This window comes from Cetorhinus maximus, chromosome 5 (genome assembly GCF_964194155.1).
Source record: "Cetorhinus maximus chromosome 5, sCetMax3.hap1.1, whole genome shotgun sequence".
NCBI lineage: Eukaryota > Metazoa > Chordata > Chondrichthyes > Lamniformes > Cetorhinidae > Cetorhinus > Cetorhinus maximus.
In genome coordinates this window covers 6712200-6736707 of record NC_135883.1, presented here as the reverse complement: position 1 = coordinate 6736707, position 24508 = coordinate 6712200, and the positions used below count along the sequence as shown (strand labels likewise).

The following is a 24508-nucleotide window of genomic DNA, read 5'->3' as shown; positions in this document are numbered from 1 at the left end:
GCTGACAGGCTACTGAGGGAACTCAACAACTACTTCCTTAACAATAATACTGCAGGTAAATATATACCCAGTTTCACCTGAGTTAAGCTTCACATAATACAATCCTAGAAAGATCCCTTACCTTACTACTTAGTCAAAATAAAATCTCTTTGAAATGAACAGAACATTTACTCTTGGAAGTTGGAGGGCATGCAGAATTTTAAACATAAGTGAATTGCACCCATAGCTACTTTACCACCTACTCCACTTTACTACTTTACTGCCACCTCCCCCCAAACCCACTGTCACTTTTGTTCTTTTTAAACAATTTCAGAGATCAAGATTCACAAATGTTTACATAGTTACTGAACTTCTCATTCTAGCCAATAAAAGGGAAGTGTAATTCTGAACGTGGCAAATTCTTTTTATTGGGCAGTCGCTACCAATATCAAAGTATTATCCTTATGGGTGCTGCTGTGAACACAGAGGACACAGACTATTGCAGTTAAGTACAAGACCATGGCAGGTCTGATTTCTTAAAGTATTACCAGTTATAAGTAAGTCTGTCCATGCATACATACATAAGAACATATGAATTAGGAACAGGAGTACGATTGTATATTGTATTGTAATAGTAGGCACAGTGTAAAAAAAAATGCCAAAGCAGGATGGTCAAGAATGGTGTGGAGTTATCCTAATCTACCACAAAATTAAAAATTGACATATTTCTCCCATAATGCACATCCTGTCCCATTTTAAAGCGTTTCAAAGCTGCAGTATTACTTCTAGAATGATTTGGTTACTTTCAGGTCTGTGGTAAATTCAGATCAGGAACAATGTTGCATTAGATGGTCACTAAATTTCCAAAGCAGGCCTCAGAAATGAAAGAAGACATCTTTCAGCTTTTAATAAGCATTAGTGAAAAAAAAAGAATGCAGCTCTGCACAAAAAAATAATTAGATTTATCTGCATGTCCAAAGAAGACTCCAGAGTTAAAATGACTAAGTAAAACTTTAGTTTGAGTTCCACCCACACCAGCCAAATGGGATTCTGCCTACTTAAAAAACACTAGTCACTTTAACAGGCAGTAGATTTTCTAAAGTGCACGAGTTTACAATGAAATATTAGTGCTCCTTACCTTTGTATTGATCAGAGTAAAAGTTTTTATTCAACATTTTCTTTTTCTGACTTAACCCCAGAACAGTTGAAGCTGCTGCTTGCTGAGCTGCTTATTTTTTTTTGCCGTTTCCAACTGCTAAGCTCATTGGCTGAGCAGCACAGTAGTGCAGTTTATGTCAGCAAAATTGAAGTGTTTCTTTGAAAAAAAAGTGACATTTCCGCTTTCTGTAATTTTATTTCTGTACTTATAAGGAAGCGGGTGTTGATTTTTTTTATCAGCAAGCTTCCTGCAGCAAGTATATGAAATAAATGATGTCATGTTGCAAATGCTATAGGGCAGAATAAAATGATAATTTTGTCAATTTGTAAAAGTTTTAATGTGCAATGGGGTCCATTGCCTTAGGAGTAAACAGTAACTTGAAGATTATACTTTTTTATTGATATTGATTGATTCAAAAATCTGTATATTGCTCTTGCTTTGAAGTGACTTGAACTGTAACCTCCCCTCCCCTCTACGTACAAATGATTGGTCATCTGAATGTAGATACTCTTATCTGACTAAGGCGGCTTTGATGACTTGGCCCATCTTCACGGCTATCGTCAGAGCACATCTGCTCGGAGGTGACAAGCCAGTGCAGACAAGCTGGTCTCTTCTCTGCTTCTTCTTAAGCCCAATATGACTGAGGCTAATGACTTAATATCTGACAAAATCAAGGAAACAATTTTCATAATTTTGATTCATATTTGCATCTTTGGCTCTGCAAAATATTAAACCGCTGAACTATCATGACACCCAAATCACTTGCTCTGAAATGCAATAATCTGTATACACAAATGAGAAATGTGTAAGTTAAAATAGCTTCCCCTTTGCAGATACTTTATATGAATTTGTGCTCGACAGTATATTGCCAAAATCAGCTATATTAAGTCTTGACAAACAATCCTCAACCAGATTATTAAATGAGGAACTAGAATGGAGGGGGGAAGTACATTCAGTGCATTGTACTCACTTCCTGTATCTTGCATTTGAAAACACTTTGTACTCACAGGTGTCGGTTTCTAGTAAATGCCTGCTGTGCATTCATCTAGGAAGTGTATCAGTGACACTGTCAACAACAATTGGCTTATTCTTACATCTGTGGACACATCCTGTCTACAAAACCTAATTTTGTTGTTACATTCCTGTCACGCTTGCTGTCATTTTTTTCATTATAAATTCCTATGTCTACACGTATAATAGGAACTGCCCATGTAAACTACTCAGCCTGCATTTACACTCTCTGACCAGTTATAGTGCTAAGTGTCTCCACTGGTATGAATGTATTATTACAATATGATAAGTCTACATAGGAACTGAATGGCTCATAATTTGCAGTCAAAATAATGGCGAGGTAATGGCTCACAACTGAAATGTATTGAATGGCATGATTTTGCTGCATTTGTGCAGATCTAAACTAAACTTACCACAGAAAGTTAAGTCCAGTCCATGTCACCCTAAGTACTGTATCCTTATAACAATGTGATAAGTGTTAGATTACTGCCAGTCAACCTTTCTAGCACTGAAAATTAAATAGCTTTTGGAGATTAAAAAGTTGTAAAATATATTTTTTTATTTTTCCTTTCTATCTCTCTTAATCCATCCTTTCCTTCCCTCCAATTTTCTTTCTGTACCTGGTTTAACATTGAATTCACTCATTCTAAACAACACTTGCTTTCAGCTTTTGCATTGTTAATTTTACAATCCTTCAATCTGATTGGTTAAGGAGATATGCAGTTGCTTGCTCTGTTCACTCTGAACCCAGATGCCCTGTTTCCTTCACTGTAACATTATCAGCTCGCACTTTCAGCAAACTGGCACACAACATTTTGAGGAACCTGCAAGTCTAATTAATGGCGCCACAGCATATGATGACCAAATGTGAAAATATAAAAAAGAGAGAATATATGACTTTATTTGGGGTCATGAACACCTTTGTAGTATAAGGGGTTAATTCTAACTGTATAATACGCTAATGAGACAGTATACATCTTAACAGGGAGTGATGCAACGTCTCATGGAAAGATGAAGCCATTGTAAGATGTGATCCAATTAAGTCTGCCCCACTTGAAGACTACACTCTTTCCTGATTCCCTACCTATAATGCCGCGGGAGTTCAACAAAAAATTAAAAAAAACTATTGTCTGCAAACACTTCTGATCGACCTGTTACAGGGTGAAGCTGGGTTCAAGGTAAGTTCATTGTTGCTCCACGGCTTTCAGGTGGAATTGAAGCCAGTATTATAAACTCAAGTCTACATTTATATCAGAAACTGCCTATTTAAACTTATTGTGCTACAATTATACCTGCTCACATTGACAATGCTATAACACTAAGTAAATATCACACGGAAATAAGGACCAAGTGTCTGACTTTAAAATGAAGACTAAATTACCACTGGGCACTGGTCCAGACCTCCCCACCCTCTACCTCACTTCATTTCATAACTACACTTTGTCTTGACTTCCAATGCACAGTATACAGTATATATGATATATATACCATGAGCACACTAAAGATCATACATCTGCCACACTTCTTATCTGCACAACTTGATTTATTATTGGTACTCTTTTGTCACACCATACATGTCGACTTTTTCCCATTATAATCAGTTTCGCTGATGTAAACTTTTGTGCATGTTAAATCACAGGCACTGCACCACTAAGCTTACCTAACTCAACTGGGTCTCTGTGGAAATCAATGGCAAAGGAAAATTGTGGTTGTTATGTTAACTCATCCCTGCTGTTCCAAATAGTATCACAACTTCTATTGACATATGTTTTCTGGCCCACTTGTCAATTTGCCGGTTTCATGGCAAAGACATTATCCAGCAGATGGATTCAAGACTTAAGCAACAGAAAGAGCATAATTTAACACTACTTTGAAGTACTGATAGGAATGCACGAATGCACAGGACCGGAAATGACAATTTCAGTTCATTTGGCTGGTCCCTGGTGCTTAATACAGTGCCCATGTTATAATATTTTCATGGCTTAATTTTTAAAAAATGCAGTTTCTGATAATAAAAAACTAGGTGTAATGGTCCGCAGAACTTGCTAAAAGATCCAGGATGAATGGTTGTCAGCAAAACTTTGACTTTGAACAAAACAGGTATTTAAATTCAAAATTTTGTCAATAGAGTATGAAAAATAAACACGCAGTCTTGTATTTTTACTCTTATTATAGCCAAACCACATTAAACCCTTTTTCTAGTGAAAACTAAGGTACCAGTGGCACATGCAAAAATAATTTCACTGTAATATCTATGGTTATTATCAAGGCAGCATTGCATGTTGCTTACTCTTAATATCACTGCTGATTATACTATACATTACATTGATGGGCAACTGAGACTGACACATTGCAGTAACAGAGCTAACTGGTATCTTAAATAGGTCTCACTCTACTGGACTGGGCAGTAGGGTAGGTATTTTAACAGAACTATACATTACCATTCCCATTATTGATCATACCTCACTCTTATGTTTCCAAATGGTCATTTCTTGTCAAAGTCAAAATATCCTAAATAGAACAGTGAAGCCAACCAGTAAAGTTTCGTAAATGTGCAAATTGCTTTTTCATAATCTTTATGAAGGTCTGATCTAATAACGGCTCTTCTAACCACTCCTCTGTATCTCGCACGTGTATAAAATGATAAAATGCAAAAGCAGAAGATGGCTTAGCTGTTGAAGCATTAACAACTTCTCTGTACATGCTCTAAACCACAATCCAGACTTATGTTGTTACTGATGACATCTTGGGGCCCCAGTAACCACATTCAACAGTTATAACCATCTTCAATCAGTCACAGCTGTGACTCAGAGCTCACAATCCAGAAGCCCGCAGGAAGTCATTTTCTCAAAGTCACAGCACATCACTTCTTGGCCGTTACTGGCTAATTTCGACCTTTTCAAAATATTTTTACCACCCTTTTCAAGAACACAAAACTAATTTCCTAAAGCACGGCAATTCGTGTTTCACAATTCTCAGCAAATTGAGGCAAAACAAATCAGAAAAAATCTCTAAGAGCACCGCCACCTCCTCCAGCTGTATGCCCCAGCACACCAGATTCTAGATCCTTCAAACAAAAGTAAAATACTGTGGATGCTGGAAATCTGAAATAAAAACAGCAAGTGCCGGAAATACTCAGCAAGTCAGGTAGCATCTATGGAGCAAGATCCTCCAAGTCTAGCCTTTCCTGCATTCCCCCTTCTTGTACTTTTCATGAGGTGGCCAAATGTTTACTCATCTTGGACCCTATCAAGAACTCCTTCCCTTAACCTCTCCACCGTGCAGCTTTACTCCCCGCCTTGAAAAGTTTCCTCAAAATCTATTTGACTGTACTCTTGATCACACTTCTACTGCTGCTTAATGCATTCTTCCCTATGTGAAACACATAGGAGATTTTATTGGATTGGAGGTGCTATTTAAATGTAAGCTGTTGTAACCAGAGCACTCTTTGCAAATACTGTGAAACGAAGGCTGAGAAGCTACTAACAAGAGAAATATTGTACCACACTTGTTAGGAAAGCAACCCTAGCTGCGTGACAACCACATGCTGCACACGACAGCTAACTGCACAATTCCTTCATGTTTGAAGCAAAGTTCAAAGTAAGTCAAAGATATTCTTTTCTTCATTTTTATTACATTTGCAATAATTTCCAAGACAAGGTTAAATTTTAAATTTGACAACTTTCATGATGATTTATGCTACACAAAATGTCAGTCACATTAATAATGGATAAACTTGCTGATTAGTATCACAGATAAAAACATGCAGCCAAGTTAGTGCCAAAGCACTAACCTTTCAAGTTCTGGAACAGTACTTTTTCCACCTAACAATTTTTAACAACTTAAAACTTTATACCTAAATTTAGAGAGAAACATAAATTAACAATGCTCTTTGTTTATGAGTTTCCACATTTCTGTAAGAATTCTCTTATTTAATCTGGAGAATGATCAGTACTGTTAGGCGCACTTGTCAACAGAGTGAAGATGATGACTGCTTTGAGCCCACTTCTGTCCCAGTTGCCAAGTGTTTCCATGGTACCAATGTTACTTCTCTCTATGGGTAAAAAATGGAGTCTTTTATTAAAAAGTGAACTGCTTCTTAAAGACTGCGCAGGTGACACTGCATACAGCCACAGAGACTGAAGTTGAACAATTCCAGTAATGCAAATTGCGTTTTTTACACGACACACAAACTTCTCCATTCGTTCACACACAGGCCTGAATTTCACGCTTGGCGTGCGCGCCAAGTGGGTGGCCTCAGGAGCAGACATATAATCCGTTCACGGGCAAGATCGCGTTTCCAACACGGTTTCACGCTGGGTGGCCAATTAAGGGCCGCTCAGTGTGAGACGCGTCTGCTCAATAGTCAGAAGGGCCGGTTAGGGGCCCTGTCGGGCACCGGATCCAATAGAGACCCGGTGGGGGGATTTAAAAGCAGCAGAGGCAGCTCCCTGAAGGCTGCCAGGAGACACTTTGTAGCTTTGGAGCTGTTTAACAAAATGTGTTTTTTTTTTGAGCTGCAATTGGATCTGCACCTGCTGAGCATGTCAGGCAGGAGGGGAAAGTCCTGTGGGCACATGGCACCCCCAGCTCTCGGATGAATGCCTGGAAATTCTCATGGAAGAGGTTAGTGCCAGGTGGGACATCCTCAGCCCCAGGGATGGCAAGAGGAGGACACCTCACCAAGAAAGCATGGGTAGAGGTGGCAGCCCAGGTCACCGGCCACGATGTTGTGTGGTGCACATGGGTGCAGTGCCGCAAAAGGTTCAACGATCTGCGCTCAGCAAGGGTGAGTACCGAGCTGGCATGGATCTCTGTGGTGAAGTGTTAGCATCTGGCCATCACCCCATGGTGCTCAGGGCTGTAAGAGTCTGAGTGCCAACTGTCAATGACATTGGGGCCAAGGCGGCGAGCTCTGGCTGCTTGGCCTGATTGCTTTGCGGATTGAGGGCTACGACTTGGATGAGACCTGCAAGGTGTTCCTCAGCTGGGGTTGACCAGGTTGCAATGGCGCTGCAGGTGGAGAGTGGACTAATCAATGCTCCTCTATCCTTTCAGAAGAGAAGCCATAACAATATCGAGAGGTCAAGGATGGGCGGAGGCACCCCCAGACCTGCTCATATTGATGAGGTACGAGATGGATGTCTTAGAGATGGAGTGCCGGCTCCCAGCTCGTTTCACCGGTTGTGGAGAGGCAGGGGTCTCTGATGAAGGTAAGTGTGCAGTGCACGGATACGAGAGTGTCAGAGCGTGTAAACATTGTTGTGTTGTCTCATCTGTAATGGAAACCTCAAACCTGGAGTTCCCATTGTTCATTGAAATGCGATGGCACCGTGATGCAGATCTCCATCGTCCTCTGCCTAGTGCGCACAGTGACAGTGTGATGACTAACACCAATGACATGTCATTTTTCTCCTCTAAAATCGCCATCCAGCCAATGACTGCAGGACCCCGATGAGCCACGCTTGATATCGGATGACCAGTGCCAGCCAGATGCACCTGTGTCACACCTCCTCTCTGCAGCAGGCACCAGCTCAGATACCAGCACCTCGGTGGACATTAGATCAGCAGCTACAATGTCAGTGCATAGCGGTGAGAACATGGCACAGTTGCATGAGGAGCTGGTGGAGGCAGAGGGTGCCCAGGGTGCCGGCAGTTGGAGGACTGCTGGAGACCAGGACCATGCTGAGTCCGAGGCAGATGACGAGCCTCTGGAGTTGTCCATAAGGTGGCAGATGCTGGATGTCCAGCGGGATGCGCGGGAGGTTCTGGCGGAGATTCCTTAGGGTTTGCGTGCCATGGTCTATGTCATGGAGGAGTCTATGAGTACTGCATTGATCCTGAACACTGAGTGCACTGGCTCCTCCATTGAGAGAGCGGCGACTCTCATGAAGAGGCAGCTCCAGGAACAGAATCAGGGGTTCCTGGGGTTGCACTCAGATCTGCAAGCCCTCACACAGGCAATGACCTCAGAAGGTCTCTGCCAGTGTGAGAGGTGGATGAGGCACCTAGTATCTCTGTTTGGTGCCCATTCATCAATGGCGAGCAGGGAAGTCCAGACCAAACTCACGTTGGCACACAATCTGCCTTTTGTCCCTGGCTGCGGTGACTGAGGATGCCCAGCTGTGGCGCTGGACTCTCCCTCCCAGACGGGGCCTGCACACACTCCACTGGCCAGAGGACGACCGCCAAGGTCATCAAGGCCAACAGGAGAGCACAGTCGGCAGGCTGTCTCCAATGCTGCTGTCAGCAAGGGTGGCAGAGGGGAGTCACCAAGATGCAACACTCACAAGCATAAGTTTAAGACACAAGAGGGACTTTTCACGGGTGATCTTCTGTTCTGTCATGTTTTGTTGATTTGTTTACTGGTGTAACCATTCACATCTTATGTTGTTATGTTCATTTTCTGTGAGTGTCAACATTATATACATTTTGTTTTTGTGTTAATGGCCTGGGTATGCTTCACTTGTTTTGTAGGTGCAGGGCACGCCAGTATCTCATGCTAGAAATGAGTGGCTCTAAACTTTATTGCACAGGCACTGAGTGGACTTTGGGTTCAATGGAACGGGTTATTTCAAACATCAGGCAAGGAGGTGGCACCCTGGCATGAGGTGAAAGCAGTGCCTTGGCAGATTAGCTGAAGGAGCGTTGAATCAAAGCCTCCCTGGTGTCCCTGCCTCCCTGAAGGTTCCAGAGGTCTGCCTCCATGACCTCACCGTGTTCTTACCTGGGCTCCTCTTCTGATCCACCACTGGAGTCATCATCTGTGGCCTGTGGAACTGCCTCAAGATCCTCTTCCTCCAGTGGATCCCCCCTTGCCAGTTCCAGATTGTGGAGAGCGCAGCATGCAACGACTATCAGAGACATATGCTCTGGAGGGTATTGTAGTGCTCCACTGAACGGTTCAGGCACCTGACTCTCACCTTCAGCAGACCTATGGTCTACTCTATCTCTGCTCTTGTGGAAGCATGACTCCTATTATACCTCAGCTCCGCTCTGTCCTTGGGTGCTGGAGAGGCATCATAAGCCACCTTTTCAATGGATAGCCCTTGTCACCCAGCAGCCATCCATCCTCGAGCCTTGTAGAATCTGCATCTTGTGGTCACAAACTATTTGGATGGTCATGGACTGGAAGCCCTTCCTGTTCACGAAGGCACCCGGCTCACCCGCTGGTGCCTTGATGGCCACATGTGTGCAGTCGATTGCACCCTGGATGTGGGGGAACACAGTAATCGCAGCAAAGCCTCCGGCCTGCTCAGCCTGGCTGGCCTCGTCCATCGGTAATGAATAAATATCATTACCCACCTGAAAAGAGCATCAGTCACCAGCTTCATGCAACTGTTGACAGCTGATCAGGAGACTCCACTCAGATCCCGAACTGACCCCTGGGAAGAGCCGGAGGCATAGAAGCTGAGGGCCTCTGTGAGCTTCAGAGCCACTGGCATGGTGTTTCCACTCACACAGTTGGACGTGATCTCCAGCCCAATCATCTGACATATGGAGGTCACAGTTTCCTTGGAGAGGCGGAGCCTCCTGCGGCACTGCACCTCTGACATATTGAGGTAGCTGCATCGCTGCCTGCATGCTCTGGCAGCAGGATAGTGGCATCTTCTGGGGCCCCTTCCGCCTTAGACATCCCTGCTGGCCCTGCACCCACTGTGCCTGAGCCTCTCCTCCCACAGGTTGCTCCCTTGGACGCTGCCTGTGGACACCTGGCCTCCTCTCCCTTCTGCCCTTCTCTTTCTCCTCAGAGGAGGTGCCACCATCCAGGAGTTGTGTACCAGGAGTACACAATCCCCATTGCCAGAGAAACAGAAGGCTGTCTGGTGACTTGAAAGGTCCACACGGTATAAATCTTCCAGGGATCCTGGAGACATCAATGAGTCCTGAGATGAAGGCTAGCAACATAAAGGCTGAAGTTTAAAACAGAGATAAAGCTGTCAAGTTTCACTAAGCAACTATCTCCTAAACTCCTCACTACTCACAACGGCAATGCTCCGGACCCTTTTTGTCCCACCCTTGGATGACAATTCATTAAAAACGGGCTGCCCGCCTGCCCCAACGAATGAGAAGTCGCATGGGCAAGGTGAAATCGAGTACAACTGGCTTTTTAATGGCCTTAATTGGCCCTTTAATTGTCAGCGGGCACGGCTCCGACTCCTGCACGCGCCCACCAACCTCAATATTGCTCTCAGGCGTGATGGCGTCGGGACACGTCATCTCACGCAATTTCACGGGCATTCTGGCCGGGCAATTGCCTGACCTCGGAACGTAAAATTCAGGTCATGGTTTGCATTTAAAATCTGGCATAACATTTGTCTGCGCCCGTTTTCAGAGATCCAGACTCTCGCTGCTTCAATCGGAGACTGCGAATTTTCAGAAATTAGATCGACTGTTGCAGTTTGTGTCTCCACAGGCAGCAAATTGATGGTAAACAGCAATTTCCCACCACCTGACATGGGGCAATGGTCCTCAGATAAGTTGTTTGGATAAGACTATTTTGGGGGGGTGATAGGTGGGGTGGGTGGTGTTGGTGTACTGATCCTAACTTCTGGCTCCACAGTTAAAATGTTTATTAAAAAATATAATTTCAAAAATTTATCTTTGGTTGGCAACTGTGGAAGCAGCTGTAGGATCCTCACCTATTTGTCAAAGAAATTGTTTAACAAGGATTATGTCCCTGATTTACATGTTCCAAGCGCCCAGGATGCCTAACAAATGAACCCCAAGTATTTGGTAGTGCGGCCAGTGCCTGTGCAGGCCATCCCACTGCTACATTGATTACCAGCTTTTACCCTTCAGTTCATTTCATGTTTGCAAACAAAATGACATAACGGGTATCCTGAAAATTGTTCAAATTACCCACTCCTCCCACGTCCAGGATGTTAAGCAAGGAATTGTTTCTTTCACCGCTAAGTTTTGGTCCTGAATGCACTAACTTGCTACATAAGAGCACAAAATAGGTGCACACTAGGACTGGACATCTGCTGTGGTCCCACCTCAGTCCAACTGCCAGGATGAGGAACCATCAGAAACCTCTGCAGGGAGAAAGAAACAGATTTCCTCACTGCCACTCCAATGATGACCACCTATCCTGTAAAAGGGGATGTGATGATGGCAATTACACCAGCTCGATGAGTGGTCAGGCAGTTCCCCCTCCACTCCCACCCAGAAAAGAGGTGCTCCTCCTTCCTCAGCCTCCTTTAAAGAGGGCTGAAATTATCATTCCAAAAATGGACCCCCTCTTCAGTGTCCAAATCAGGACCCAGGCCTGGAGTTGCAAGTGATCCCACAACCAACAGGCAGGCAAGTTTGCTCTTCTCATTAATTTTCTCAGGGTTGCAAGTCCCAGCCCTAGCTCCACCACCTTGCATTAATGGCCTTGTTTGGGCAGGAGGATTCTCTGCTCTACTAATAAGGAGAAGGGGCAACTTCAGGATAAGGTTGATAGCTGACCAGGTCCTGACCAAATTTGTAGCCTTTCTACAACACTCTCACTCACGTTACACATGGGCAGTTGATTTTCAGTCTCCCATCGTTTGACTTTGAATGTCTGAGTCCCACTAAAGCTGGAAGTGCCACAACTTAAAAGGAAATTTGAATAATCTTATTTTAAGTTGTATTTTATCAGACTTTTCTGCTTGAACTCAATTTGAATCTACACTTCAAAAGCTAAGGTATCGACAAAATGTATTCAGCCTGATCTCCCTGTTTGACCGTAGGGAAAAGGTGAGCAACAATTTCATAAAGAATCATAACATTTATGGTACAGAAGGAAGCCGTTCAGCCCAAGAATATGATTTAAAATAAAGATTTTAATTACATATACCTAAATGAAATCTCAGTGGCAAATTATTTTGTACACCTCATAATGTATACATCATAATATAGTATGATAGCATAGCAGTTATGTTTTGGATTAATCCAGTGAACACAAGTTCAAATCCCAGCATGCAGTTTCAAAAGCTACATTTAACGTGAAAGGAATTTGGAAATAAAATAAACCTGCGACAAGCAAAAGTGACCGTGAAACTGTCAGATTGTTGTGAAGACACAATTAGTTCTGAATGTCTTTCTGGGAAAGAAACCCGCCACCATTAACTGGACTGCCTGTATGTGATTCTAGTCCTGCATCAATGTGGTTCATTCCTAAATGCTCTATAAAATGTCCTCTGTATCTAGCAAGCCCCTCAGTTGTACGTGGAGCAGTTTAAAAGGATGGCCCACCACCAGCACTTTGGGCAACTAGGGGTAGAATTTCCCCCCCGTCAGAGGGGATTGTGCAGGAGCGGGCAGACGTGGACCCGGTTGGGTCCGCGCCGCCATTTTACGTGGGCATGCCAATTAAGGCCCGCCCAGCGTGATGCACATTGGAAGCGCTGTGTACTCCCTGTGTGCGTGGAGGTGGGGGGGGGGGGGGGGGGGGGGGGGGGCGTATTCCCTGAGTCAGGAGAGTGCAGAAATTTTCCTGAGGCACCCTTAAGTTTTAACAGTTCAATAAAGTGTTGAAAACATTTTGATGACATGTCCCCTCATGTGAAACTGTCACGTGAGCTGGGACATGTGCATTAATTTCAATAAAAACTTTTGAGAAAATTTAAAATCATTCATGAAACCTCATCCCGCCCGTGGATGAGGTTCCATGAAAAACGCGAAGGCCGCCTGGGCTCTTCGTCTGCCCCACCCCCGCTTGCCGAGCCGAAGATTCTCCCCGAGGAGGAACCATAATTGCCGGCCTTGCCAACAACACATGCATCCCAGGAATTAAAAATTAATTGAAACAAAATCAGTCAAAGGGAAATTATGTTTTACTTGCCATATTGTACTTGGTAAAATTTACCTATCAAAATAAATGCAATTCCTCAAGGTCATATGACCTGGTTCAAGGGGCTACATGGCCTCCTCCTATGATAATCTAATGAGTCATATAGCCATAGTTCACAATACCTGAACAAATTGTTTAATTCTTTTATGAATGTCTCATGTATACATAGAAGTAAACCATCAGGAAATGTAAGCAAAATATGTCCAATACAGACAAAATCGAGTCATGAACTGGGAATAACGTCCAGAGTACATTTCACATGTAGTGTTGAATACTGTAAAAAAATGTGCACAGAAAACCTTTCCTACAGATGTAATATGCAACAAAAGATGTGTGGGGTTTGAAAACTGAAAATCCTCAAAGGGTTACAGAATGGATAACATAATGAGACTGCAGGTGATTAAAAGGCTAAAATGAGTAGTCTTTACAGTGAAATAATGATGATGGGTGTGATTCAGAATCTAGACCCTCGTGACAGCAATTTCCCAAACAAAGCATCACTACATAGGGAAGGAATTGAAAAATCACAAGCTTGGTGTAGAGACATGGAAGTAGTACAGGTCTCCAAGAAGGAATGGGAAGAAAATGGAAATAACCAAAAAAGCTCAACTTCCTATGGTTTAAAGCAGAGTCTGTATGAGGGTGCATTTTTAGAAAATACAAAATAAATCAGGTATTACAGTTAGATTAGCACACTATCGATTCCCAAGATGACAGCCAACTAGTTGGTAGCTTGTGAATAAAATCAATTGAAAATGCAACCGCAGCTTTGATTAGCATAACCTGTTGGATTTGTACCTGATATGCAATTAGATTCAGTGAAGGTGCAACTTTTATAGCCAAGTTTTGAACATCTGCTCAATTGTAAGATTAAGAGCTATTGAATGACAGGGTCATGGGCATAAACACTTAGAAAATATATTAATGAGAAGATCCATTATGTTGCCAATGTAAAGGAGAAAACAAGTAATTTTAAAAGTGCTGATTTTTAATGTTCTTGCTATCACTTTGGGTTAAAGAGTCACTCAGCTGATTAATGATTACTTGCTGCCTAAGCACATAATCTCTCTCAACCAGTACTTTATCTTCCAGGTTCCAACTGCTCAGACAACAGAGACAGAAAGGAAAGATTTAAAAATTAAATTGATTTCACAGAATCACAGAATTTTAAGGGCACAGGAGGCGGCCATTTGGCCCATCATGTCTGAACCGGCTCTCCAAATGACCATTATGACCTAGTGCCATTGCCCTTCCTTTTCCCCGTACCCCTGCACGTTGTTTGAATAGAAACAATCATCTAATGTCCTCTTGAATGCCTCAATTGAACCTGCCAATTTAATTTTACATTTTTAAGACTTCTAACAACAATTAATACCTGAAAGAATGAGAGGTCGGTGCACAGTAATTAGCAAGTTATCACATTGTTAAAAGGGAACTTATGCTAATAATGACAAGATTTTGCTGTAGCAGTACAGCTTAATGGTGTCTGCCAATTGTTTGAATTATTTAGGCATGTTTATGTTTTAAGACATTTTTGCATAGCCAGGACTAAAAGTGCAAGCTGATAATGACACAGCAAGGTAAATAGGGCATCAGGAGCCTGTATGAATAGAATCACAGAACTGTTACGGTGCAGAAGGAGGCCATTCGGCCCATCATGTTTGCACTGGCTCTCTGAGCATTTTAACTTATTGCCAATCTCCTGCCTTTCCCTTGTAACCCTGCGTGTTGTTTCTATTTAAATAATCATCCAAGGACCTCTTGGATGCCTCAATTGAACCTGCCTCCACCACACTTCCAGGCAGTGCATTCCAAACCCTAACTACTTGCTGCAAGCAACAAGTTATATCTTAGTTAGAAGATTGAAGAATTGAGAAATTAACTGTGCAAGGACTGAGAAAAAAGTGTAAATTTGAGTGGCTAATTTTAATGTCAAACCAGGGACAAAAAGAGAAAAAGAAAGGGAAAGAAAGATTGGATTAAAAGAGAGAAAAAGCAGACAGAAAGGAAAAGTGAAAAAAAAACTACATTTTTAAGATCTCCAACAACAATACCTGATAAAAATGAGACTCCACACTTGTTATAATTAGTTTCAGTGCTGGAGAGGTTAATTCACAGCAATTAACTGTTATCATATTGGTAAAAGGGTACTTATGCTTATAATGACATGACTACTTTAGTTCAGATCTACCACATAAATACAGCAACGTCATGGGCTGAATTTTCCCTCCATCGGTGGTGGTGGTGGGGGGGGGGGGGGAGTTGAATGGCGGGCATGCACAGGCGCGTTTCCAATTGGTGCCCCCGATTGTGGGCGTGGCGCCATTTTACGTGGGCAGGCCAATTAAGGCGGGCCCAGCGTGACATCGGCACGGAAGCGCTATGTGCTCTCTGTGCATGCGGGGGGGGGGGAATCCCAAAATTGAGAGTGCGCTCTTTCACGCATGCGCACGAGAAGGCGCACTCATCTCCCTGAAGCTAAGTGCTGCCTCAGGGAAGTCGGCTGTAAATTTCAAAAAGATAAAAGTAGAAAAATAAAATTTCCCTAACATGTCCCCTCATGTGACAATGTCACATGAGTTGGGACATGTCCATAATTTTCACAAAAACGTTATTTAAACTTTTTTAAAGCTACATGAAACCTCATCCCGCCCGCAGATGAGGTTTCATGTTTTTTCCAATTCGCGCTGGGGCTCCTGGCCGACCCGCCAACCTTAAGGTTGGACGGGCAGGTCCTTTAATTACTTAATTGCCTCGGTCAATGGCCTCAATTGGCCATTGACAGGTCAGCGGGCGCACAGCTCATTTCGCTGCACCCCCGCCTACTGGAAAATTTAAATGGGGCGCGGTGATGTCAGGAGTTCCCCCCGACGTCACCACGCGTCATTTTACGCGTTGGCGAGCAGGCCCCGCCCCCACTCGCCGACACGTAAAATCCTGCCCCATGTCATTCAATGCATTTCAATGGAGATCTGCAGCAAGATCGCGCTTTAATGAAGTTAAATGAAGCAGAGCAGCACAACCTGAACAGCAAGTTCTGGATATTTGAAGTTAACCATGCACTTGTTCCTCATCTAAAGTTGTTGTGCCATCCACCCATAAATAACATTATCATGTATCATTAATCTCACCGATACTTTGATAGCAAATTCTGACCCATACATAGGGCAGAATTTTGCCATCGGTGAGCAGGGGGCGGGGCCTGCTCGCCGATGCGTAAAATGACGCGGGATGATGTCAGGCGGAACCCCCGACGTCATCGCTCCCAATTTAAATTTTCAGGAAGGCAGGGGCGCAGCAAAATCAGCTGTCCACCCGCCGACCTGTTAATGGCCAATTGAGGCCATTGACAGGATCATTTAAACAATTAAAGGACCTGCCCGTCCAACCTTAAGGTTGGCGGGTCGGCCAGGAGCCCCGGCGGCAAATAGAAAAGACATGAAACTTCATCCACCGGCGGGATGAGGTTTCATGCAGGGTTTTAAAAAGTTTAATAAAGTTTTAGTGTAAATTATGAACATGTCCCATCTCATGTGACATTGTCACATGAGGGGGACATGTTAGCGATTTTTTTTCCTATTTTTAATCCTTTTTAAAGTGAAAGCAATCTCCCTGAGGCAGCACTTAGCCTCAGGGAGATGTGCGCTCTTTTGTGCGTATGCGCGAAAGAGCGCACTCTCGCTTTTAGGGAATCCCCTCCCTTGCCCACACAGGGGGTGCATAGCGCTTCCCACTGGCCTTAATTGGCCCGCCCACGTAAAATGGCGGTGCGGCCCGTTTCGCTGGCGGGGATCGGCTCCCCGCCCGCCGGAGATTGGTTCAGGCCCGCCCGCCCGACAGGCAGAAAATTCTGCCCATAGTTTACCACAAGTTTGTATGAAGTCATTTGCTGATGTGAGCTGAACACCTCTTCAAAAAGTTTCAGTTCCAAATTAGTGTGTGAGTAGGAGATTGTGTGAATAACACAAACATTTAACAAAATGGAACACTTGATTTATTTTTGGTAACTTGCTAGAAGTACTTCATTTTGCAGTTACTCCTCTCATGCTTACTGTCTGTCAAGATACACTTAGCAAACACTACCCATTTACCCCTGCAATCTAGGCTTAAATTTCACGAGTACCCTTCTTACTAATCAGTAAAAAGATCCCAAGTCAAAAACACAAAATATTCCCAGTCAATATTACAGCAGAGAATGTACACTCCATAACTTGCAGTTTCAAGAGATTGAAGATAAAAAGATACAGGGAATGTGAAGAGGTCCTTTATTGTGTGAAGAGGTCCTTTATTGTGTGAAGAGGTCCTTTATTGTGTGATGAACTATGCTTTGCAAGCAAGCCAAACTTGTTGATTTGGGAATACTTGATGTTGTCACTAATATTATACAGATTATTATTACACACTCTATCACTCTATCTCTCACTTTGACCATGTGTCACAGTTTGGAAGTCAATTCACTAACTTCCTGTTGGTTGACTGCTCAGCCACTCAGTAGCTCAAACAGACAACACATGCAGAGGACAGAAACACACCTGGAATACTTTCAATCAGCAGCTGTGAAACCCAAGCCAAATATATTTCAACTCCAGCAATTGAAATAGCTTTTTTAAAATTTTGTGTGTGCAGTAAACATTCATTTTTTTGGGTGGAGGGATGGAAAGGGGCCTTTTAGTCACTCTTAAGATGCCAGAGAGGTCATGTATCTAAAACATTAAAACACGGTGAGGTATGCTGTTGAAGAGAAGAATACAATCAAGAGTACCTTATCCTGATCTTATTCTAGGGCACAGGGGAAATCTTAAAACAACAGTGTCAATGTAAAAGTCAATGGGCCAGATTTTCAAAGAGTGCAGGATCGGGACCTGGTGTGGACAGAAATTAAAAATTGCAGTCCCAGAGATCCCATCTCAGGATCCCAATGCCTTTGCGACAATTTTGCATTTTCAAAGGGCCAGCGAGGGTGGGCGGGGGAGGTGCTGATAAGAAGCAGGTAACACAGTCACTGCCAATTAACAACCCCTTACATTCTTTAAAGAGCTTGTTAAGGGGCCTGTATGTTCAGGACTGAAATTTTCAAAGTTTTTCCCAGTGAGCCAGAGCAATCTTGTGCATGTCTGTTGGGTTCACTATGGAGCAAATCTAATCTCAGGTGCCAACTGGTGCTGGCATGTTTGCTGCTTCTAACCTTCTTTTCCATGGCCTTGTTCCACCTCCATGGCCTTCCGATGAGTTGCCCGCTCTAATCTGCAAGGCAGCTGCAGCCCCTAACGTGGCTGCCATGTACCTTTGCCGCTGGCGCCAGGCAGTTCCCACCTTCTGGAGGCACTTATGCTACTAATTGGGTGTCGAGCTCACCTCCTGGCCAATTAGGCCATTTGTATTTAAAAATGATTTTAATTGCTCCACCACTGTTATCTGTACCTTCAGATGCTGAGGGTCTAAGCTCTGGAATTACCTCCCTAAATTCTCTGCCTCTTTACTCTTTGCTAATTTAAAGGCACTCTTAAAACCTTCCTCATTTGCCCTGATTTCTCCTTATGTGGGTCAGTGTCAAATTTTGTTGATAATGCTCCTATGAAGCAGTTTAGGACATTTTTATATGCTAAAAGTGCTATATAAATGCAAGTTCTTGTTGCTGTAATTATAATAGTGACCACATTTCACAAGCAGTTCATTAGCTATAAAAGTGCTTTGTAACACTCTGAGGCCATGTAAGGTGCTATATAAATGCAAGTCTCTCCTTCCTTTTTAATTAGAGCCCTGTTATTATTTCGCATACTTGAAAAAATATTACAAAGAAATGGACTTGTGCAGACTACATTGAACTCAAAGAGAACAATGCTATAGGGTTATGCAATCCAATTACTTTTGTTACAGCATGTCCTGTCATGTATAGAAATCAGGAACTATTGTAAACTCAGGCTCATTTAGTGCAATACCTGCATATTATAAACAAGACCTATCTTGTACGGCAGGAAGATGAAGTTATTAAAAATATATTTTCACAACTGTCAATTATTGCCAGCACTCCTTTGTGGAACAAGATCTGAATGAAATGCATGCACTTGTCTCAATTCCTACGGTCACCAAAATACATTCGTCCATCAATGCTTAATTAATTTCTCTTAATTATAAATTTTACTCAGTTACTCAATAAGTCTGCGTAGCCTAAAATGATAGCAACACTGGCAGAAAGAGGACAGTGTTCCTATTGCAACTTCTTCTTGAGTTCTCTGCCTGAAGGCAGTTCTGACCCACAGCACTGCAAATCTCCACCATGGGTAGGACAAGGAGGCAGGTCTCGCAACCACCCCAGCCAGAACGCGGATCGAATGCCCTGCTGTTGGCGTCATCCAGCCAACTAAGGCAACAGGACCCTCAAGGAGTCCGAGTTGCTGTGGCACCACACACTTTCACATATATGCCATAGCCTGGAAATATGGATAGCGATGGTAGAGGCTCCAATTTCTTTCTTTCACATAGCTGACCAGGAATCTCTGCTACGTGGCGTATGTTGGAAGGATTTATAGGTTGATACTCAATCTGTGTGGCCACGTTATGAACATGCCTTCCTTGGTCATCAAATCCCGGAGTGGGACTTGAACCCAGAAATCCTGGCCTAGAGGTAGGGATGCTACCACTGCACCACAAGACCTCCGCTCTACTGCAGGGAAGACAATGGCGTACTGGTGATGTCACTAGGCTAGTAATCCAGAGGTCCAGGCTCATGCTCTGGGGACATGGGTTTAAATCCCACCATGGCAGCTGGTGGAATTTACATTCAATTAATTAAAATATGGAATTGAAAACTAGTCTCAGCAATAGCGGTCATGAAACTATCGTCGATTGTCATAAAACCCTAACTGGTTCACTAATACCCCTTTAGGGAAGGAAATCTGCCATCTTTTCCCGGTCTGGCCTACATGTGATGCCAGAACCACAACAATGTGGTTGACTCTTAACTGTGCTCTGAAATGGCCTCAGAAGGCACAGAGATTAGGGATGGGCAGCAAATGATGGCCTTGCCAGAGATGCCTACATCACATAAAAGAATAATTTTTAAAAAACTAACATTGTAAAAAGTGAGTCTATGCACAGGGACTCCACACAGTGAATGAACTGACTCCATTGAGACAACTAATCACAGGTCACTACAAGTAGATTATTGTTTTTAAAATAAATCCTTTGCATTATCATTTTCATTGAAAAATGAGCAAAACTTAGAAATGGCACTTCACACTTTACCAAAAAGTATGTTGAAATCCAAATGATCAATCTGGGAAACAGTCAGAGGCATGATGTCACCATTCAATATTCTTAATCAATCCAAAATTGGCTGTAATAAATTCGCCATGTTGGAAGAGAACCATTTATTCCCTTATAAAAAGCAGCTATTTTCTTATTTAGCATTTAGTTTGCAAACTCTGCATGCGTCATGAGTGGTGAAAAAAAAATTACTTATTGTTTTACTAAAGGCAGTGTACTGACTTTTTATTAAATTCCAAATTGAAATTGTGAGTTCCCAGATACCAATAATTAGTAATGGCAAGCAATAAAGGCATACTTTGGATCCTATTGCCGTTTGTTCCATTAAATCATGTTTGTGTCAAAGTACTAAAAATAGAATTGTTATGAGGTTTGAACACTTCTGGAGGAAGAGGGGGAATGCAAGATACAGTGTAGATCTCCTCTTAAACCTAACCCAAGCTTCCTACTGTCCGTGTGGGAATTACATAGGAATGAATAGGATTGGAAATGACCATTACAGCCAATCAGGATGCTACCAATTCCTGGAATGTATTGCACACCATACTTATCTCCAAAGCCCCTCATTCAATTCCTTTTTCTATTAGTTCACAGAATCAAAGAACAGCACATTCGGCCCATCGTGTCTGCATCAGTTCTCCAAATGAGCATTATGACCTACTGCCATTGCCTTGCCTTTTCCCCGTACCCCTGCACATTGTTTCTATTCAAATAATCATCTAATGCCCTCTTTAATGCCTCTATTGAACCTGCCTCCACCACACTTCTAGGCAATGCATTCCAGACCTGAACCACTTGTGTGAAAAAACTTTTTCATACAACGTCACATTTGCTTCTTTTGCAAATCACTTTAAGTCTGTGCCTTCTCATTCTTGATCCTTTTACGAGCGGAACAGCTTCTCCCTATCTACTCTGTCCAGTCCCCTCATGATTTTGTACAGCTCTATCAAATCTCCTCTTAGCCTTCTTCTCTCCGAGGAGAACAGTTCCAACCTCTCCAATCTATCCTCATAGCTGAAGTTTCTCATCCCTGGAGCCATTCTTGTAAACCTCTTCTGCACTCTCTCCAATGTGTTCACATCCTTCCTATAATGTGGCACCCAGAACTGTACACAATACTCCAGCTGAGGTCTAACAAATATCATATAAATTCAGTATAACCTCCTTGCTCTTGTACTCTATGCCCCTATTAATAAAGCCCAGGATACTATCTGCTTTATTAACTGCTCTCTCCACCTGTCCTGCCACCTTCAATGGTCCAGCACATATATACCCAAGTCTTTCTGCTCTTGCACCCCCTTCAAAATTTCATCCCTTATTTTATATTGTCTGTCCATGTTCTTCCTACCAAAATGCATCACCTCACACTTCTCTGCATTGAACTTCATCTGTCACCTATCTGCCCACTCCACCAACTTGTCTATGTCCTTTTGAAGTTCTACACTGTCCTCCTTACAGCTTACAACACTCCCAAGCTTCACATCATCCCCAAACTTTGAAATTGTCCCCTGCACACCAAGATCTAGATCATTATTATTTATCAGGAAAACAAAGGTCCCAATACTGACCCCTGGGGAACTCCACTACAAACCTTCCTCCGGCCTGGAAAATATCCATTGACCATTACTCTCTGCTTCCTATTTTTCAGCCAATTTTGTATCCACATTGCTACTGTCCCTTTTATTCCATGAGCAATAACTTTTACCACAAGTCTGTTGAATGGCATGGTATCAAATGTCTTTTGAAAGTCCATGGGAAAATTTTTTAGCTTGGCAGGCAGGCGCGTGCCCAACCCACTCGAGCGTAAAATGACAGGCGCTGACGTTGGGTGAGCGACCCGAAGACAACGCGCAGTCGCGTGATATTTTGTTCGGCGGGCACGCATCGGAGTTGGCAGTGCGCCTGCCAACAATATTAAGGCCATTAAATTATCAATTAAGTTGAAATTTTCGCTGCCCGTCCACGTTACGGTTGGCGGGCAGGTGAAAACGCCAAGCGGCCATTGCACTTTGTAGGAAACGTCATCCACGGGCAGGATGAGGTTTCCTAAAGCAATTAAAAATAAAATAAAAATTTTAAAACTTAATTAATAACATGTCCCTGCACATGTGACAGAGTCACATGAGGGGACATGTTTCATTACATTTTTATTTTCTTTTTTTTTTAACTAACTCTTCATCTCCCTGAGGTAGCTCTGTGCCTCAGGGAGATTATGAAGCGCGCACTCACGCACATGCGCAACGTTTGTGCTCGCCCTCCCCCCCCCCCCGCCCCGCTCGCACAGGCAGCACTGAGTGCTGCCGCTCGCGTTTCATGCTGGGTGGGTCTTCATTGGCCCACCAGCGTGACATCACAGTCCAGCCCCGATCATGGGTGGCGAACAGCTTCCCGGCTGCCCCCCGCCCAAGCCCGCCTGACATGGGTGAAATTCTGTCCCATGTGCACCACATCGACAGCATTACCCTCATCGACCTTTTCAGTTACCTCTTCAAAATACTCCAGCAAGTCAGTTAAACACGATTTCCCCTTTAGAAATCCACGCTGACTCTTCCTTATCAACCCGTATTTTTTTCACGTGACTACTAATTCCATCCCGTATAATTGTTTCTCGAATTTTGCTCACCATGGAACTTTTAGGGAAATGGACAGGGATTTCTGAAAACATTCACCTTTGGCGCATCAAATGGAGACAACAATCATATCTTCTGCCTGGATGAATTTGGTTTTGTCTTGAAGTGCTAGAACATGACTCCCTGAGAGCGTCCTATACAGAAGTGACAATTATCTAATGGAAACTTGAGAGTACCTCTTGCTGCAATATAATGGAACTGAATCAGCCTGAACCTTAGTTCCAATTTCACAGGCCTGACAAACGGCAACCAGAGGCAGTATTTAATGGAGGGGATGGGGGTCTTGCCTGCCAGCAAGAGCCCTGAGTCACCTCTCACAGGAAAGACCCACTTTACTGAGTGCCACTCAGTCGCTGACCTGGACAGTGGTGGGCCTTCCCAGGATCAAGGAGCCCAGGGGCGGAAGTGCTGTCCACCGAGAACTGCTGGCCTCTATTGAACAGCTGCACCACCGGGGAGGGGGGTGGCTGCTGCCAGTACAAAACCCGCCTGGGGCCTAGTATTGTCACTGGATCCCAGGCCACAGGTGAGGAGGGGAGAGGATTGTGGGGTGGGAGGAGAGTCGGTCAGCAGCAAGGGCAGGAGGGTGGCTCTCAGCGGGGCCCCCTCTCTTCCCAACACTGGGTCCCTCGATATAGGCATTGAGTGCCTTTGAATGAGGGACCCCCCTGTGGGAGCCAGCAAGCAACCCTGCACGGGTTTGCTTGTCATGCTGCCCGCATGGCAAGCTGTCATGCTCTCCCTCTATCCCGGCAGTGGCGATTTGAGGGCCGTAACAGGACGTGGATGGCCTGCTGAAGCGCCTCAATTGGCAGCAGAGCAGGAAGGCCCTCCACGGGCCTTTCCATCATGGGCTTAATTGGACCGAAGCTGGAAGGCGGCGGGGTCCCTACCCGTCACCCCACTGGCCTGATTAAATGCCCCACCTCCACCACCAAATGCAGCGCAGGGAAGAGCATTAAATTCTGCCCCAATTCATTAGTTAACTGATCCTAAGGAAGAAGTTAATAGTTTTGGAGGTCACATGATTAGATTTTCAGCCCTGAATCGCCTTCCAAATTCCACCTACTTCTCTTTCTTTCCCTTTTCTCATTGCTCTCTGTGCTCTGCGAGTCTGAGTGAGCATCACTGCTATCATCCCACATTTCGGACAGCTCCTTCATTTCATCTGGGACATCCTTCTGAGGAACGAAAAGAAATGGATTAAATTACTGCAGTTCATAGCTCTGATTTTACAATTTACTTTAGGCAATGAGCAAAAATGATTGGTTTTGAAAAGCCGCGTGTTCCAGTCAGCAGATTACTGGTGGTCAATTGCCTTGGGGCTTCTCCTGCTCCTCAATAAGTTTGTCAGAAATCCTGTTTAAGCATGCAAATTGGACACGTGAGTAAATAGGGTTTCTGACAAACTTGCTCTGACGTCTTGGTGGCAGAGTGGGAGAAGCCCTGAGGAAATTCACCCTCCTGTTCAAAACGGAATTAAGTTTTGCTAAACCGAAAAATAAACCTATTTCCCCACCATCTGCCAAAACTCCAGGATCTGCTAAAAAAAGAAAAATTACTACACTTTTGTTATTTTTCCTAAAAGTAACTCCTGTTCAAATATTAGCCCAGATATTACAAAGAACATAAAGCAGT

General features: G+C 43.6%; 1 protein-coding gene across 19 annotated transcripts in view; it reads right to left on the bottom strand.

Annotated features, from left to right (window-relative positions):
• The window catches only part of LOC144680470 (putative Polycomb group protein ASXL2), a 312304-nt gene that overhangs the window by 72575 nt on the left and 215221 nt on the right, over window positions 1-24508 (bottom strand). For 15 of the 19 annotated variants that reach the window (XM_078541444.1, XM_078541449.1, XM_078541445.1 and 12 more), the window contains one exon: window positions 23940-24051. The exons of 3 other annotated variants lie outside the window; for them this stretch is intronic. In XM_078541444.1, the coding sequence (XP_078397570.1) occupies window positions 23940-24051 (112 nt within the window). Of the gene's footprint in view, window positions 1-1117; window positions 1904-23939; window positions 24052-24508 lie in introns of those variants that run through there. One more of the 19 variants, XM_078541460.1, reaches the window with a different exon arrangement.